General features: G+C 44.1%; 1 protein-coding gene across 1 annotated transcript in view; it reads left to right on the top strand.

Annotated features, from left to right (window-relative positions):
- ALDH1A3 (aldehyde dehydrogenase 1 family member A3) overlaps positions 1-19,005 on the top strand; it is a 34,766-nt gene that overhangs the window by 11,390 nt on the left and 4,371 nt on the right. Inside the window, exons 4-10 of the mRNA XM_082321326.1 lie at positions 877-1,006; positions 2,686-2,747; positions 5,491-5,619; positions 8,024-8,137; positions 11,235-11,337; positions 12,374-12,558; positions 18,012-18,176. Of these exons, the coding sequence (XP_082177452.1) occupies positions 877-1,006; positions 2,686-2,747; positions 5,491-5,619; positions 8,024-8,137; positions 11,235-11,337; positions 12,374-12,558; positions 18,012-18,176 (888 nt within the window). The remainder of the gene's footprint in view (positions 1-876; positions 1,007-2,685; positions 2,748-5,490; positions 5,620-8,023; positions 8,138-11,234; positions 11,338-12,373; positions 12,559-18,011; positions 18,177-19,005) is intronic.

The raw sequence follows: 19,005 nt of genomic DNA on the forward strand, positions 1-19,005 counted from the left end.
ATCGGTCGTTTTAGCAGACGTTCAGAGTGGATAACAATCCTAGTCATTCCAAGGGGAATGTCTGTTCGAGTGCTGTTTGGACCCAATGTCTGTGGAAGATGACAGGGTATGACTTCATATGTAAACAAAGATGTTTCAATCTACCAAGGGATAGTACTTGCTTTATGGTTATGCTGGCCATTTGCACCGATATCCCATTTAATGACCTGAGGAGAGAACAAAGCATTCACTGAGCTAACGTCCGGAACAGTGAGAAGGATGCAGGCCGAGACTGGACTTCATTTAGAGCTGCTCAGCATCAGTGCAGCTTTAGTGAAGCAACTTGTCCCTTGCCTTAGTCTCGGTGCAGATCTGAGCCCAAAGGTTACTTTACCAGAACTCCGTAAAAAATGTGTTTTCTATCATGATGTGGACAAAAGAGGCTTTTTAGAGGTTGGTTTTAGGGCTATGAAGCAGAAAAAACAGATTTCCAAATAAAAGGAAAGTGGGTCTGACTGATTTCAGTGACACCATCTGGAATCCAGAACATCTGCATCGGAGGGTCAGTTACGGTGAAGTCATGACACTCACCTCATTTCTGACCAGCGCCCACAGCCCTGTATCCCAGCCACAGCCACCTTCGGGGGCTTCTGGAAGATGCGCTTTCATCGCAATCACTGAACAAAGCAACTTGTGTACGCATCAGGGTTATTGGGTCTCGTCTCCTTTCTACCTTATTTGTGTTAACAAGCTCGTTCCTTAAATATAAGGTGAGGGAAAGAAACCCCATGTCTGCAGAACAAGGCAAAACAAAATTGAGAAGGAGTTTCTCTAAAAGCTTTTTTTAAGAAAAAAGCATTGACTTGTCTGACAGGGCATGCAATTTGTTTTTTTCAGACTCTGGAAACAATGGACACAGGAAAACCTTTTCTGCAGGCTTATTTCATTGACCTGGAAGGTTGCATAAAAACACTCCGCTATTACGCTGGATGGGCTGATAAAATTCAGGGCAGAACTATCCCAGTGGGTAAGTTCCTTCAGACCCAGTTTCAGAGCTGGGATGGGATCAGGAAGGGAGGCCTGCTGGGAGGGAGATGCATGGAAAGGCGGGCTTCTGAAAACCTGTAAAAATAGCCTTGCATTTCCTTTCTATCTCAGGATGCATTTTAAGTAGATGTGTTTCAAGATTTAAACTAATGGGAGAAGAATGTGAATTCTCGAATAGATCTCTGGAAAATAATGGATGGGCTTTTTTGTTGTTTTTGTAACAGAGAAACCTTTTTGGTTTTAAATTCAGACTAATTCTTAACGAAAAAAACCCACAGGTTACAGAGGAGTTTATTCATTAGGTATCACTGAAATAAATAAGATACCAGAGAGTGGAAGGACAGACGTTTCTAGGGAGAATTGTATGAAGGCAGCAGAGCTTGTGCTGTCCTAGATGGCACAGGGATGTGGCAGAGGGTTGATGTGGAATCCACCAGTGCCTCCCACCTCACTGGCATTCCTGCATCCCTGACAGTGCTGGCTCACAGATATTTAGAGAGATCATGTAGTGCTTTTTCTTAACTTTCATTACAGAGAAGGTCTGAGATGTTGACTCCTCTCAGGAGCTAAAGCACTGAGCTCTTGGAGGGACCCTGTCAAGTTTTCTGACACTTGAAAGAGGTTTTTCTAAATGTTTCCTAGGCTGCGGAGCCAGAGCAGTCACACTGCACTGTTGTGGCAGGGACAGAGAGAACACTTTGGCTCAGCGATATAAGTTCAAGTATGGTTTTGCGGAGAACAAGTTAAGACAATGGATGTCTATGTGGCACGATGAGTAAATATGGTGTATTTTCAAAATCAGCCTGCTTTGTCCCTGCGTGTGGGTGATCACTGAAGCTGTATGAAGGACAGGCACTGCAGACAAAAAAGAGTCACCAGAGGAAGGGCTCTGAACTAGTTCAGTCTGTGCAGACAGCAAAGGGAGCAATGTCAGTCATATAAACTGAGATCCGTCACCGTCATTCAGAGTAACGTGAAGCTTTGCTTGCCTGGACACTGCTCGTTGGTCCTGAGATCACTTCCAAAAAACTGTAATTAGAAATGTTCGTGTTTGCTGTCAGATCTTCCCAATGAAACTAGGTTTTCGGCAAGAATGAATTTGTAAGGAAAATGTCCTTCCTGCTTTCTCTTTGAAAGAGTAATAGCAGTATTTTAAGATGAACGGTATTACTTTACTCCCAGAGTTTCATCTTTTTGTGATTTCTTACCAAAAGTGCAATTCCTGTTACACTGAATATGATTCCTGTACAAAATAGCTTTAAAAAGTCTCCCCCTCAGGGAAGCAAGTGCTTTGCTTCTTTCAGTGAGACACAATCTGAATGAAATTTGTGCTTGCTCCTCAGTGTGGTAGGGAATTATCCTCCACCTTAGCCGCAACACACGGAGACCGCAGAAGGAATCGAACCCCTGATTTTAAAAGGCTCCACTGCAAACGTGAGCAGTGTTTGGTTTTTGAGCTAATACAAGACTTATTCTCAAACAGATCTTCATCTGCCTGGGGTGTCCCAGAGGCATGAGTTAAGATGAACAGATATAGGTTCTTTGCCTAATATGGTTTTAGTTGTGTCCCCAACCTGTTAGTGTGCAGTCGTCTTACACCCTTTCTGTAGAAGCAAGGGGTTTGACTATTTTGTCTTCCTTTATTCTTTTGTCTTGCAGATGAAAATTTTGTCTGTTTCACCAGGCACGAACCGATGGGTGTCTGTGGAGCTATAACTCCAGTAAGTAGCAGCGATGGTGCCCTGCATCTCCCTTAGAACTGGAAGAAGTACATGCGCACTCCCCATCTTACACTGCAGCCATTTGCTTCCTAGTTAAGTACAGCTGTTCTGTAGGGAACTCCCATCTCAGTTGCCTGATGTAGTTTCTTGTTTTACCCCCATGCCAATTGCTCTTGGCAACACAAAGTCCTCTGCAATGGAAGGGTGGGTCTCCTAATCAGATGCTCTGTTCCTCTCTAAGGCTGACACCAGTCACCAGAGACCAGTCAGGGCTCTCTGACTCTTGCACTGCTGGGACAACCATCTTGTCATTACGTGTGCTAGCTTTTTGCTGCCTAGTGCTGAAGCATAGTTTTGAGTTTTAAATCATATCCATTATTAATAACCCCTGGCTGTTCTCTGAGCTTTCTGTGATTAAATCTCACTGAATAGAGTTTTCTTTTCCTTGAGGTCTCATTCTCTGCTGAGGGGACAGTGTGGCTAGTTCTTGGAATACCTCCAGTTTTAGCGTGTGTTGCTTGCTCTGTTTAAACAGACAGCCAGGAAGACTTTACAGCTACATGGGAGACATAGTTTGTTCCTGTCTGGTTGTGAAATGCTTTGAACGTGGTATCCTACAGGCCATGAGGCAAATGGTGATATGCCAAGGTTCTCTGTTTGGATACTTGGATCAATAAGAGTCCATGGAAGATTTTGATCTTTGGGATAAGGTTATAGGAGAGACTGAAAGAAATGCATCTGGGGTATTGGATTTGCTGGACCCTGGGAATACCAGGTCTGGACCAGTTCCCAAAGATATCTGGGGAAATGTTGCTTTTTCCTTCAGCAGGACTGAGCTTATATCCCTGGTGATAAGATGGTGCGGGCTATTTAGCAATGTGAGGGTGAGGCAAAGTGAGAGGTGGTTGGTACTAGTTATCAGACATTTGGCTTGATGACTTCTGCACAGCTTTTCTGGCTGAACAAGCAATGTGACTGCTCGTGAGCCACTAGAATTTGTGACTTAAGATCAAAACATCAGATTCCTCATGTTGATCACCAATTAAAAGGTACCTCCTGGTCACACTTCAGCCACCTTTGGCACTCAGCAGTGCTTTTGGAAACTATCCCTTTAAAAGCCTACATGTAGGATGCTTTGGAGGGCCGCTATAAGGGGACGTAGTGAGACTTCTCATAGTTCAGGTTGACCCTACATCAGCAGTAAATACAATAGAAACTACAGAACCAAATTTGACTCAAGTTGAACACTGTGTTTGTGAAAAGGATGCCTGGGGTCAACAAAACCACATCTGTCTTCAGTTTACGCAGAACAAATCCCCTTCAATTTTTTTTTTCCAGTTTGATTTCTAACACCAACAGTCCATGAGTTTGTGTATTCCTACTTGATTAAAAGAGATTCTGTCACTATTCTGCATATGTCTTCCCAGGCCAATTAACAATCCTCCCTTTTTCCTGTGGCTTGACTGTATTTGAACCAACATGGTTAGCAAGGGAAGTTCTTAGAAAGTGCAGCATATGACTGAGCTTTATCCCAAGGTGATGTCACGAGGCAGCCCTGGAGTCCTTTGCTGTTACTTTCACCAGCCATTCTGCAATGGAAAGCTCCTACTGGAGTTGTGTCATGCTCTGAAAGTGTACAAAAGTAGTGTAGGTGTGGATGGGTCAAGCTGCAAAGTCAGGCTTTCAGGAAGGCTTAGGAGAAGACGACAAATGGGCAAATCATGGGATGTGGCCGTTGGAGAAGATCACTGAAACAAAACAGGCCTGGGAAGGAGGGAGAGGCAAGTCAAAGAAAAGCGCATTAGATTAAATTCTGCTTCGTCTCAGAGCTGCTGAGTTAGAACAGAACTCATCTCTTAAAAGCTACACTGCTAATTTATTTGTAAGTGTGAATTTGTGGATTCCTAACATATTTGCCTTCTTTGTTGATAGCTGAAGGCCCTTGGCTTGAGTCTTGACAAGAAGTCCCCTTACTGTTGGCCTGCTTCCATCATCCCTAAAGCAGCATTAATTATCTTTAATGAAGAAATCCTTTCTGCTGCCAAATGACCTGAGATTCAGTGTGAGCTAGATTTTCCACTTCTTGCTTAGGCTCCAAGATCTACAAATACACATGACCATGAAAGAGATTAGCACAGAAGAAACTGATGTGGACTGGCTCCTAATTCCAAATAAGAAAACTAATTGGAAAGGAGCAATTTACAATTTGAAGGGAGTATAAGACCTCCCCTGGATTTCCATGACTGAACAGCCCACTGCAGTTTCCTAGTTATAAACCTGGAATTGAATGATATTGTATAACTCCTAACTACTCGGCCAATACCTGACACAGAAAAATGAGGGGTTTTTAATGAGCAGTTGCACCCTGTAATTCCCCCACATAAGGACACTGTACAAAAGTGATCCATCAGGACACTGCCTCCAACACAATTTCTGTGAAGAGCCAAAATCCTATACAAAGTGTGATCAAACTCCTGTAAAAAATGAGGTCACATCATGCAGGTTTGTCCAACTTACAGGATTAGCTTGAGGACTGCCAGCAATATTTGCGATCTCAGGGGAAATCAAAGAATTTATACTCCGTAGTCCAAGCAACCGCAGTATTGTAAGCAGCCGCTTCTCTTTGTGGCTGTCCTCCCAGTTGCTTCTTTCTCCCTGAGCTGTGTGAAGGTGGAGAAAATGCTGCACAGAAGTGAGTAGGTGACTGTGCTGGGCTGATCTGACCAGCCTTGTGTTCTTGCAGTGGAACTTCCCGTTGCTAATGCTCGTTTGGAAGATGGCACCAGCGCTGTGCTGTGGAAACACTTTGGTTATTAAGCCAGCTGAACAAACTCCTCTCACGTCGCTGTACATTGGCTCGCTGATCAAAGAGGTAAGGAAGTCTGAACATCCCATCTAGGTACTGTTCTTTTATGGTCATAAGCAAGACTGTGTTTTGAATTGGCTGGGTAAGTTTTTAGGTTTTAAAGGTGTTAAAGCCTCACAGAGGAAAGTGAGAACAACCTCTGTCTTCAGTCTTTTCTTACAAAGGCCTTCATGACTGGCAGTGGCTAGCTGGGAGGTAGCAAAGATCACAAAACCTGTAGGTTTTTCTTCTTTCTCAGGAAGCTGCAGAGAGAAAAAGTGGTGCTTTTATTCTTCTGCCTTGTCTTCCCCTCTCCCAAACGAGGGAAAGACTACAGCTCAGTTTTATTAGACAATGGGACCAAAAAGAGTGTGATTAGACAGCAGTGTTGAGTTTGTACTGGTTTTAAGTGGGATAATTCAACCAAGACAGAGTGCCCTGGGAAAAAATTCTTCACAATTTCTATGGTTCGTAGAATAATTTAGCTGTATCTGGCCTGTAAAGCCAACTTGATACTGACATAAAGGGAAGATCATAGGTTGGGATTTCAAAATATTGGTTTAGGGCTTGTCAGGTAGGATCTCAGGTGCCCTCGGATCTATTAATCATACAGAGGTGGCGGGAGGTGCACAGTACCTTCCAGGACTGGTCAGTACGTCAGCTTCCTATATCTGCATATGTGACTAATTGTGAGGAAAACTAAAAGCGTTGTAGATATCCTTTTGCCTCTCAGCTGGAAAAGTCTGTTTGTTAGGCTCAGTCTAATGATAATGATGATTTTGTCTGTCTTGGCTTAGCCTGGGCGAAAATAGAAGGATACCTTAATAATTGACACTTAGGGCTCTTCCATCAGGAAAAGCAGTGCAAAAATACTACCCGTTAAGTATCTCCTGCAGTTAATTGACTTAATAAGATTACACAAGACGAGTGAGCATAGGGTGCAGTTTTCATGACTTCTAGTTAGCCCTGCCACATCACTGCTTTTTTCACTGTAACATACAGCTCCCCAAACACAGGCATAGCATTCCCCCAAAAAAGCCATTCAATTCTGATGAAATTAATTTTTTTTAGCTGAAATTCTAAGCTGCCTGTTTCTCACAGTTGCCCTTCAAGGCAGAAGTGTCATTAGAGCAGAACAATTTTATTTGAAGATGCTCCTTTCTCCACCCAAAATTAGCTGAATTCTTTGCAGCTTTTCAGAAGAATAAGTTAAATTTTTTTTTTTTTTTCATCTTTAAAAGGATGCAGAAGATGTTAACACACAAGCAAAGCTGTGTGTTAGGTTCAAGGAAATAATTTTGGGCCAACCAAAATATTTTGGCTTTCATTTTTGCTGAAAAACAGAAAAAACTTTTTGGCTCAGGGTGACCTGAACCAATTTTTTGCTTCCTTGTGGCTTTGCTGCTGACTGCAAACACCATTACTTGCACAGTTTGACATGCAGTATTTTCTTGAAAACTCATTAGCCAAGATGCAAACTCTATTAAACTCACTTTTATCATTGTCACATCCATCGAAGAAATCAGACTGCCCTTCCAATTTGTGAAAATAAAAAGAAAAAAAAACTTATGAAGATAAATTTTTGCAAAGTAGTACATGAGCAATTACTTCCATTTTTTCTGTGTTAGGAAGGAGCAACTGCATTTACTGAGATTTTAAATTAAAAAGCCACAAGAAGTGAAATGAACACTTAATATCCTGCCATGCCATTGTTACAAAATGCTGGGAAAACAACCTTGTGCAATCAGTAGTAGGGGAGGGCTAGCCTAGAAGAGCATAATCCTTGAAACTCTTGTTTCAGGAAGTTAAAACAGACCAGTAAGTCCCACACTTCTCCTCGCACTAGAATTTCACCTCTAGTTTTGCCATTTGTCTCTTTTGGCAAAATTACTAGTTGGCTAATCTAGGTTGTAAATGTGGTGGAAACTGGCATAAGTCTGTTACCATCTGCTCTTGTATTCCTGTTTTATTAGCCCCATCATCTACTGAGGTTTTACTGACTTCTTAATCCCTCTGGCCCCTGAAGAACCACAAATGTCAACCTTTGTTCAAAACAAACTTTCATTCAGTTATCCCTTGGCTCCAGCTGCACAGCAGTAGCTGGGGGCCAAGTTTGGCCAAAAGACGCACTCTCTTTTGACTTGAAACTGGGACTTCTCCAAGAATTCTTACTGAAACTTGGCATTTCGTAAGCATGGCTGTTACTTTCACCCACGTCTACTCCAGCTGGTAGCACGCAGCCATGTTACTGGAAAGTCTGGAAAACAGTGATGTATCTGGTATGGGCTCCTTGTCTGCAACTTGCAATTTTTAATTGCAAGGAATATAATGCAACTAATTCAAGCTTCCTGAGAACTGAACTGCAGCTCTCAGGACTGCAGATCAGCTCCAAAAACTCTCTTGACAGAGCTGTATTTAACCTCTGTTTTAGGTGGGTTTCCCTCCAGGTGTGGTGAACATTGTGCCAGGCTACGGCCCCACAGCTGGAGCTGCTATTTCTACCCATCACAGCATTGATAAAATTGCTTTTACTGGATCAACAAAGGTAGGTGATGGATTTCTCATAAAACATCTGCTGTTCCTCTTCTCATTCTCTTCTGAAACTGCCATCCACGTGAGACTGGACCAATGAAATGTCGATGATTTCTGTATTGCCAACACCATTTTCTATCACATTCCACGTGATGGGATTTCTCAGAAGTGTTTGGGATTTGTCTAATTCAGGTCCTTATACTTGTGATAATCCCATATCTCTGTAAGCTGAGTTTTGCCAAACTGCCACATTTCTGTAAGAACTGTAAGTAACAGATGCTCTGACGTAAGGTCTAGAGGAGATACTGGTCTAGAGGAGAGGCTGGCAGCGACTTAACATCATGTCATTGACCTAATGGAACTTCGGGGCAAGTTTGCCTGCCAGTCCTGCCCTGCAAGTGTGTGCAACTGGAAAACATGTCAGTCAGAGCCCTGAACAATTCTTCCTTGGCTTTGGTTACTTCTGAGGAGCTAGGACTTAAATAAAAACATGGCCCCGTGCCCGAGGCTTCCTCTGCTGATGTGGATGGGTTTAATATTTGAGCTTCTTTTGAGACTTCCACAGTAAAACACCTTCTGTTCAGGTTTTTCCTGTAAATAGCTATGGCTGCCTTGCTTAGGAGAGGGGGTGGAAGCGAGACCTCTGCACTACAGGCACCTACAGCCGTCCTCTTCTGTACCTACACGGGGGAAAGGAGCGCATGGCCTGGCCTAGTCCATGGAACTGAACGCAGCTGCGGCATCTGCATTTGTCTCTAGTAATCACTGCTGCAATTGCTCAAACAAAAGCTTGCTTAGAAATGTGAATGTTTTTCCACTCACTGCTCTAGATTTTTCTTGCAATATATACGCACCCCCTGAAGAGGGGCAGTGTCCAGAGAATGAAAATGCTGACACCAATGGGTGCAGTTGAGGCAAATATAGTCTCTTCTCTTTTATTTCCTTGAGTAACGTTATTCTCGCTGAGCATGTGCCGAATTCATCCATTCTTATGTCTATCTGGACAACTGCAGAGTGTAATCTAATCGCATAATGATGACAAATTACCTTGTATGGTATTCTTGGTCGGTAAAGGTAACTCACTGAACACTCAAAAGCTGCTGCATTTAACAACAGTACCATCTAGTGGCTCCGTGTACATGTTAACTGCTTTGCTTTTCCCATAGGAGAAGGTGTGTTAAGCCTCTGTTTCTGTATAGGGATCACGGGAACAAACACGAACGCAATAAAGTAAAAGTTCACAATGAGCTTTTACTCTCTTGATAGTTGGTCTAATCTAGGAGTTTACCCAGATACATGCTTCTCTCCAAATCCGAGATCAGAAACTTTCAGCCCAGATTAGACGCTGGCTGTGAGAAAACAATAGAGCTTATAGACTCATCCAGCCCACATGGGTCTGTTTGGGTTTTTAATGAAAAAGGAGTATCCAGTGGATTAGGGGCAGAAGGAAAATCTCAGCTGCTGGAGCCTGTAGGCAAAAAACTCCTATAGACGCTGTGCTTGTCTTCCTAATCCATGGGTGTGCAGGAAACACCGAGGGAGACAGATTCTTTGCTAATGCATGTGTAATTTAGAAGTGTTTTCTTCCCCCTCCACCCATCTGTGAGTTCAGCTGCATCTCTGTGGTATTTGCAGCATAATGCTACTGTTTCTGAGCCAGGAAGTGAAGCTAATTCAAAATACATTTTGACTTAGTTTTTAAGCCCCAGCTTGGGCTCAGTGCCAGCCTGGAAATACTGATCTTAAACTCCACAAGAATTTTCCCATCTGGATTTCTTGCTTTCCCTTAGTTTATTAACTTACTCCTCTTCGGCCAGCTAGCTTGTAGTAATGCTTCTTGCAAAGCTATGTGTACCTGCAGCAGGATGCGTCACTTACTTCTGCCATCTCTAGGACTAGGCTGCTGAGTGACTAGAGATGATCTGCACTGCTAGGTTCAGGAGTCTTGCTCGAGTTTCAAAGGCATACCATGAGAAATGCAGACCTGTAACTGCCAGCCAGCTGCCCCATGCTTGCCTTGCTCACAGCTCCACTCCAGGGCAACAGTATTTTTAGGCAGAAATGAAGTTAAGATTGCCATGTGCAAAGGTAAAATACAAGAAAACCAGTTACAAAATGAGGAAATTCAAATATAAGGTCACACTTAAAAAAATAACCTGCCTTAACAATTGAAGCTCCCAAATAGTTTTAACTGATACTGTTTCTAACAAAATCAGGTTACTAAATGATTCTGATGCTTGATTTATGCTCTTCTTGTGAGGAGTTCCATTTTTTTTTAAACAGAAATTGCTGTTTTGGTGTTACCAGTATAAAAAAGAAATGGCATAGTCAGTCAGAATTTGGGGAAAGCATTTGATAATGAAACAATTTTTCTGTGGGGGAAAAAAAAAACCTTAGTTTGACATTACTTAGATTAAATTCCGGAAGCAGAGTAAATCCTTCCCTTCGGGAGAGGGTGGCCAGATAAATTCCACCAGATGGTCAGAGCAGGTTCCTGGGCAGAAGGTGCCACCGGAGAGCTGATGGAGTTTGTCTGTTGACGCCCGCAGGTATTGCCTTGGAAGTAACATGTCTCAGCTGCTCTTGTATGTGGAGCAGCTCAGCCTGAACTGTCAGAAAGAAGTAGTTTGCTCCTAAAATCTCTACATGGCTTTCTGGTATGGGAGTTGTAACAGATAGGAACAGTGAGTTCTTATCATTGCCTTGGCAAGATCTACTCTAAGAAGATGAATTCCCTATTTTTAAAAGTAAAACTCATAAACCTTGGAGCCCCACTGATTGCCAGTGTTGCTTACTAGCTTGCACTGGGTGGGAAATGCCTTGTTCTGCAGCTCTGGGTAGCAGGTAACTTCAGGATACGGCTCCTGTAGCTCTCTCACATAGCCCACCCTTTCAGATCTGCCTAAAACAGACCTTAATTCTGTGGCTGGTTTTGACCCAACAGATTGCAGCAGTAGGAAACTCAAATCATTTAAGCGTGTTATCCCTGACTTCTACCTGCTTCAGCCACCCACCAGGCTCTTCTACCCGTGTTAGCATCACACTTGACACGCCGAGTTAAGACTTTCGGGGGAAACAGCTCATGTCCTCTTTGTGTCTCAATGCTACAGGTTGGAAAACTGATCAAGGAAGCTGCTTCTAAAAGCAACCTCAAAAGGGTGACATTAGAGCTTGGAGGGAAAAACCCCTGCATTGTGTGTGCCGATGCAGACTGTAAGTATCAGCCGCTGTGTTTATTTGCTGTAAGGCGCTATGAGTGTGGTGCTTTTGCTGTCCTTTGGCAGCTAGCAGGGCTGTTGTTTGCCACTGCGTCCGCCCCAAAGGCTGGAGCAAACCCCTGTCCAAGAGCAGGATGCAGTTCTGCTTTGCTGGAGCTCCTGCCCAACATAGGGACCATTCCCATGGCAAATGAGCAGACCGTTATACTGTTGCCTTCCCTGGGGATGGCTGCAGTTGCAGATAAACCTTCCATGTGTGCGTTTCTGCTGTTGTGGTGCCTTCTTTTTGGTTGGTGGTACTGCAGAGCCTGAGCCAAGCAGCAGAGAAAGCAGTTTTCTAAAATGCAGCCCCTCTGCAGACATTCCTATGACAAGAGAGTTTTGTAGGACCTTATCTCATCCAGCCTTCACCTCTATCCTGGGGGTCTGCAGGACTCATTTCGCATGTTCTGTTGTGACTTTGTTGCATTAGCGAGTAGCTCTAGGAGATATGTGTAACCTGCGACCACCAAAGCGGTTGGAAAATCCTATTTGGCTTGGGAAAAACACTCTCCACTCTCCTGCACAGCACAGCAGGGGTTGAAAGCCAGCGGTATTTGTACCATCTGCTAACAGGGAGCATTGCAAGGACCTGGTCTGAGCTGGTTGTACAACAGAAGGGCACACTGCTTTCTGAACAACCACTACGGAAACTAGTCTTCAGAAACCAATGCATGGTATCGAGGAATCCACATCTGAATTCCCACAGCGAGAAAAACTGGTTGCTGCCCTCAGTGAGTCCTTGTAGAAGAAAGTATCAGGGGCTGCGGCAGACTAGACCTTGAGACAAAAGGCAGGAAGGGGGGTGGAAATAATAAGAGATCTGGTTTGGGGACGGTATGAGGTCTTGCGAGTGCCTTCAATGGGTGTGGACCATTGTCAGCATTTTTTAAGGAGGCTTTCAAACGAGAAAGGAAAAAACAAGTCTGGAAACACTGGAAGGCTGAAACTGTGCATGTGGTAACTCTTTTCCCTCCTGGGCCGTGTTGCAGTGGACTTGGCAGTGGAATGTGCCCATCAAGGCGTGTTCTTCAATCAAGGGCAGTGCTGCACGGCTGCCTCGCGAGTGTTTGTGGAGGAGCAGATATATCCGGAGTTTGTCAAGCGCAGCGTGGAGTATGCCAAGAAGCGACTCGTTGGAGACCCCTTTGATGCCAGAACTGAACAAGGGCCCCAGGTAACTGTGTGCCTGAGAACAGTTGTTGTTTGGTTTTTGGTTGTGTTTTTGTTTAATTTTCCTTGTGTAAATATTATCCTTGCAAATATGGTCCCAGCAGAAGCGCTGAGGGGTGAGTAATGTATCATGGCTTTATTTTCCTATTTTAAATACCAATTAATCACAACTGTTGAAATGTTATGTTGTAAATTTTTTAAACACAAATGTATTTAATTCACTTCTTATCCAGCTTTATGGAAGGGGCTGTCTCCCTGGTACAGTAATACAAAGCATGTTGCAGCGAGCAATAGCAATGCACAGAAGAGTGCAGCTGCAGAAACGGCCATTCAGCTACTTGGCTGTATTGGTGATGACAAGTAGTTAGAGCCCAGGGATTCCTGAGTCCCCACTTTCCCTCTCCTTCTTTGCCCCCTTTCTGATCCTTTGGAGAAGTTTCAGCCGAATTAGGAGGAAAAACCAGGCCAAGCTGCTGTCACGACCAGCCTCGTCAATGCTTCCAGAGCTTTCCTCTTATTTTTTCCGTCCAAAGCAATCTGAGCTGTGGTGGAGAGCTCTGGAAGAAGATGATCCTTGGGTCAGATCTTCTAACAGGCCTATTGTTTGCTGCCAAAAGTAAAGGGGGAATCCCAGAAATCTATAGCCTAGGCCTCCTGTTCTCAGTTCTGCACTGTGAGTTTTATTTCTTTGATGCTATATAGGATCCCTCAGAGAAGGGATGACTGTGGGGACATCTGCCTCCCCTTATCTGGATCTAGGCCCATTTACACATGATCCACGCGTGGCAAAACCTCATTGCACGTCCTCGTGCGTGGGCAATAAGATGATGTGCATCCCCTGTTCATTCTGGGGCTGCATCTATCCCTGTAACTTGCCTAGAAAGAAATTTCAAACTGCTCAGCAATCTTAGGAAAATAATCCCATGCTGGAACTTGCTTCAGCAGAGATGAGCTGACCCTCAAACCATTTCAGGGTCTGCTCCTACCCTCCATTAAGGGCTCTGAGCTTTTCAGGTTGGTTTCTATGTTTGAATATAATATCATCCTAAACCTTATCCAGCAGTAGCAGTAAGTGAGCTACATATATAGTTAGTCCCGTCAGGACCATGTTCACCTGGCTGCTCTGACAGAGACCATTGATTTCATGAGAACAGCCCTGAAATCATAGGGAGTAGTTGTGAGGTTTTAAAGGGTGAAACACTCTGCAGTGAGCAGACCATGTAGAACTGGGCTGCTTATTTCAGTTCATCCGTGCTCCCAGCTCTTGCTAGGCTGTCAGAGCACTTCCCAGTGAGCACTATGGCAGAGCACCATGTTCTGGTGTCGCTGCTGTGGCTTAAGGGAGACTCTTTGCATACAGAGCTATAATTAAGGGTAACAGTAAGTCAGAATAGCAGCATCTGGTCAGATTTTAAATATGGCCCATCTGTCCTCTTTCCCTGTTCTGGCTTACCTGTTACACTTGCAGCGAGAAGAGATAGCACACCCACACACACACCTGAACTTCTCTGCATGCAACCGTCAAGCTCAAGATGGGAAGGTGTTGAGAGAGTGGGAGGAAACTGTTAAACCCAAAGCTTTCATGTAGCTGCCACTGCAAAGGAACAACCACTTCCTCTGCAGCTATGGTTGCTCGCTCTCTGGAGCCCATGCTGTAAGATGCAACACACAGAAATTCAAGCAAAAGAGAGAAATGATGCAGTGTCACAAGGGCTTAAAATACCTCCAAAAGTAGCAAAGATTCACACCTGCCCACAAGTTACTGTTCAAATGTGAAGCTTCCAGATCAAATTTTTCCTCCGTTCCTGAAGTAACCTGCTCTGCTGTGAGGGTTTTTTTATCTTGAACTGATGGGTAAGGGAAGAATCACCAGGAAAAATAATCTTTCTTCCTTTTCTTCTTCATCTCTCCCCGTCAGGCCTCAGTTGCTTCAGATCCAGGTTGTTGCTTTTATTCTCCTTCTGTGTGGGTCAGGGTGAACAGACACAACAGCATTACAAACATGGCCACATGCTGCTGTGTAGACCCCATTCTGGGATAATCCCTGGCTTAGAAGCCAACAGTGGGAAGGAGTTGGAGCCAGCCTTTAGGCTGACAGTGGTTGTAGCCCATGATCTTTTGGTCCTACATCAGCTCCAAGTGCTCGTAGCCAGACAACAGGACCTGCAACTTATAGAGAGTTCAGAAAGTCTAAAATAGGAGAGCCTCTGCAGTCCAGACTTTGAGCTAGTGCTCTGTGAAACCAAGCTGCACCATGGCTGAGCGTGCTCTAAGTAGCTGCTGAGACAACCGGGTGCAGGACAGCATGGGGTGACAGACAAAACTGTTCCACAAGAGCTTAAAGTTGATGCAAGCTAGTCCTGGAAAAGTCGTTCTGTCTGCAGCTGTTTGTGCCTATATTGCACTGAATTTATGAACTAGATTGGGGAATTGGCTGATCCAGGTCTAATCCAGCCTTTTTGGAAGTGAGGAAGAAAGGTTTTACTCAGGTCAGTTCCCTGATGTGGATTACTGTGCACTGGCAGGGATGCTCGTGGCATGGGTGTGGGGAAAGGACTGTGTCAGCTGCAGTATTGGGTTATGCTGATACAAACTGCACTGCTCTGATCAAAATTAGGTCAAATTTAAACGGTATTGAATTTAAACAGAAATGAGGCATGCTTCCAATGAGACTTCTCCAAAACTCACATGTGTCTGACTGTGTTGGCTGGCTGGAATTCAAAGAACACCACAAGAAACCTGAGGGGTGATCAGGACTGTTTGAGTGGAGTGCCAACCTCAAATGCAGACCAAGGGCATTTTTAAACTTTGGATTCCTGTGAACTGTATCATAGGAAGTAATAAAGTAAATCTGCACAGATGGCAAACTGGTTAACCAGTGCATTATACAATTGTGAACAGCAGACTGCATTAGATGAGACTAATGTCCTGGTGGACTAAAACAGGGATTAGATTAGAACAAGACTAGACTAGTTTTGTTACTGTAGAACCCCAAATACTGGGATTTGTGGACTATAAGGCCTGGTCTACAGGAAGGAAATAAGCTCTAAGGCTGCCTCGTGGCACTTGCTAGCCAGAAGTTTTTCAGCCCCAAACCTATTGTTTGATTTTTAAGATGATGAATATTTTCCTTAGACTGTAGACATTTGTGTACTTTAGGATTAAAGCGTGAAAGTAAAATATGTAAGTGGAAAGTGTATAGGTCCAGCAGTCAGTTGGACACAGTTGTGGGGTTATTCTGTAGGATTACAAATGCTAGGTTTGGAAAAGAAAAAACTGCTCCTTGCAGCCTTGACTTAAATGAAGCAAGATACGAAGATTTGGGGGTTCTCAGATTTCCAGCTTTGCAGTGATCCTTAAAAGCCTTCCTCTCTTTTGAATTAGATGGACAAATAGTAGAATTTGCTCTAGCAGATCATATGTTTTTAACAGAAGTCAATGCTTGAACCATAAATAATAGTGGAGTAGGGGACATAATTTAAACAAGCCTTGCAAGCTCTAGTTACAATGACAAACAGTTCCACCCTTGCATGTCATTTTTACAAATGTTTTCTTTCCCCAGTGTCTTTTCATCTAACTATAGTTTGCCTTGCAACAAGTTACAGCTGTATAAATATCCTTGTTTTGTTTTCTGTGATGTGAAGTGGATGAACTGGATTGGTCTGGATCACACTTGCAGATATTTTCAAATTATTTACATTTGGCAACTAAGCAACCAGACAAATAGACAACATGTATGACACCTGCCAAACTTCCTATGTGACACTCTGTATCCTACATGAGGGCACACATTTCCTTGTGCAGTAGCATGTTTCATGTGTTTTCTTGGGTAGCATCTTAACACATGAGAGAACATGAGCATTTAGTACAAGCTGTCCACAGCGCATGTGAGACACACATCTGTGTGGCAGGAGATGTGCTCTTCTCTGTTTTCGCTGTGCACCAGAAGTACCCCAAGGACACCCTCCTGAAGCTTTGATATTTGTCTAAAAGCACGAAAACTTAGATTGCGTGTGGCCAGGATTAACTAGGGACAGGATATAGTCTGTAATCTGGAGGAGTCGAGTGTGGAACACTCCATGTAAACAGTCCCAACTGGCAACTGGCCCTGCTGAAATAAAAACAGATGCCTAGCGAGGGGTATTGAACCAGTACAAGTGTTTGGAGATACCTGGCATGCAGAATAACCTCCCAGGCTGCCAGGGCACCTTGAACCAGTGGGTGGAGTCTTTTATTTAATCACCTCAATGAATTTGTCAAGGTTTTTGTTAGTTTTACTTTTTTGAAATGTCTCCATTAGTCTTTTACCATCTGCAGCGTGCTGTGATGAGGTGTTTTATTACTTATGTTTCATGTGAATAGCCACATCTGTTTGTTTGAAACCTGACAATACCCGCAGTACACTGCTGCATGTGGAGCACAAAAGAGGGACCAGTACTGATCAGAAGTGCTGGGCACTCCTGCACCTCTTCCCAGCACATGACCCGCTGGGCTTGTGGAGTACGTGATGTCTCCTCCGAGTCTTGGTGCAGGGCTGCACAGCTGTGCGACTTCAGCGTCCTGTAACCGGACTGGCCTTTCCCCATCTCTACTGAAACCCCTAGTTTAAAGGCTAATAACACAACAGTACTCGGTATTTGAGATTACTGCATATTTAGGTGTGGGTGGGGAGGAGTTAGACAAGGTTGGTAGTTAAAAGTGAGGATATGGCTCCCAGTCCAGAGAACCAAAAAATGCTGGGATGGTACTAGCCTCTAAGATCCGTGAAAGGCGATTCTGATTTTAGAAGTATGGCTTCAGTGCAGTAGTTGTTCTGAAGTCACCCCACTAACAGGGCTTGTCTTTGAGGCTGTTCGTATAGCGTGCGTGTGTGGAAAGAGATGGAGGCAGAGCTCGCTGGGTTCTTCCAGCTGGGGACAGATAGCTGTGGGTGAAGCTGCACGTTACGGCAAAGCTGACATAATAATTTATATACCCTGGTTCTCCTTCCCTTCCACTGATTCTGCTGCTGATCAGGTCCCCTGCTGAGCTGACTGAGGCTGCTAGCCCAGCAAAACCCATCTCAGGCTGTTCTCATGGTGCTCCTGAGCTAAGTCAGTGCACGGAAAAGGTCAATAAGTCCCAGAGCTGGAGTGAGGTGAGCTGTGGGAGTGCGCATCCAGGATGCGGAGGAAGGGAGAGTGGGGACACCCCCTCCACGTGGCAGCAAACTATTAGATCAGATTGAACTATCGCATATAACTTCACCTTCTGTTTTCTGTGCCGCCGGGCTATGCCCATGTCCTGTCTTTCAGCCTGCTTATTGCCTGACTGCCACAGCATAAAATGAGATGTAAACTTACCCAGTTTGACAGTGCCCTGCAACTGTGCCCCTGGGCCACATACCATGACTCCCATCTCTGGAACAGTGATAATAAAGGCACTGCTGTCTGTTTCTTTTTCTTTTGTGTCTGACAGATTGACCAAAAACAGTTTGACAAAATCCTGGAGCTGATAGAAAGTGGGAAGAAAGAAGGGGCTAAGCTGGAGTGTGGGGGTCTTGCCATTGAAGACAGAGGCCTGTTTATAAAACCCACTGTGTTTTCGGAGGTCACTGACAACATGCGTATCGCCAAAGAAGAGGTACGGTACAAGTCACCTGAACCTTTATATGCATTTACTACTGTAAATGGGAAAGAAAAGAGGTATGGTTGTGGTTTGAAGTGAAAACCTGAGAGGAGAATAGAAGTTTCACTTATTTCAGCGTCCTAACAACTGCCTAATGCTGAAATCCATTCTACTAACGAAGTGTCTGCAAGGTGAGCTTCAGTTTGGAGTGTGTATGTGTGTGCGTGTGTGGGAATTGTGAGAGGAGAAGGGGGAGAGCAGAACAGGCAAAAAGCTGTCAAAATGTTTTTGCAGCAATTTTAATGCAATTAATTGGTGTCTGTTTGCCAGCCCTTTCTAATGCCTTGCTGCTTTCCCCCATTTTGTTTCGTTTTCTAAAAGGGAAGTAGCCCTGTGAGTGTACTCACCGGACAATAACAAAACCAGATAAGAACATAGTAGATAATACTGCCCTAAAGCTTTTGGGTCTCATTTCAGAAGAACTTGATATAATGCAAAATACAAGCACATGCCTTACCTAGGTACAGCGGCTATAAATGCTGCTTCTGAATAAGAAATAGTGGCGATAGAGGGGTTTCTGTCTGAATCCTTGATTTTAAATATAACTAACTGAATTAAAATAACTGAAGCTGTAGCAGGCTGGAGCAAGCCTACGTATTCTTTGCCCTGAAGTTTGAGGGTTTTCTAAAGACAGAGTTAAGCTCTCCCACTCTGCGCAGACGGATGGTTGTGCGTGCCGTGAGCTCTTACGCACCTCCTACTGAGTGGACTTGAAATTGCTCAGCTGTGGTATGTGCTGATTCAAAGTGACAGAGGACAGTATAATGTGTGTTCTTGCTCCACT

The sequence above is a fragment of the Platalea leucorodia genome, assembly GCF_965183815.1.
Source record: "Platalea leucorodia genome assembly, chromosome: 9".
In the NCBI taxonomy this organism is placed as follows: domain Eukaryota; kingdom Metazoa; phylum Chordata; class Aves; order Pelecaniformes; family Threskiornithidae; genus Platalea; species Platalea leucorodia.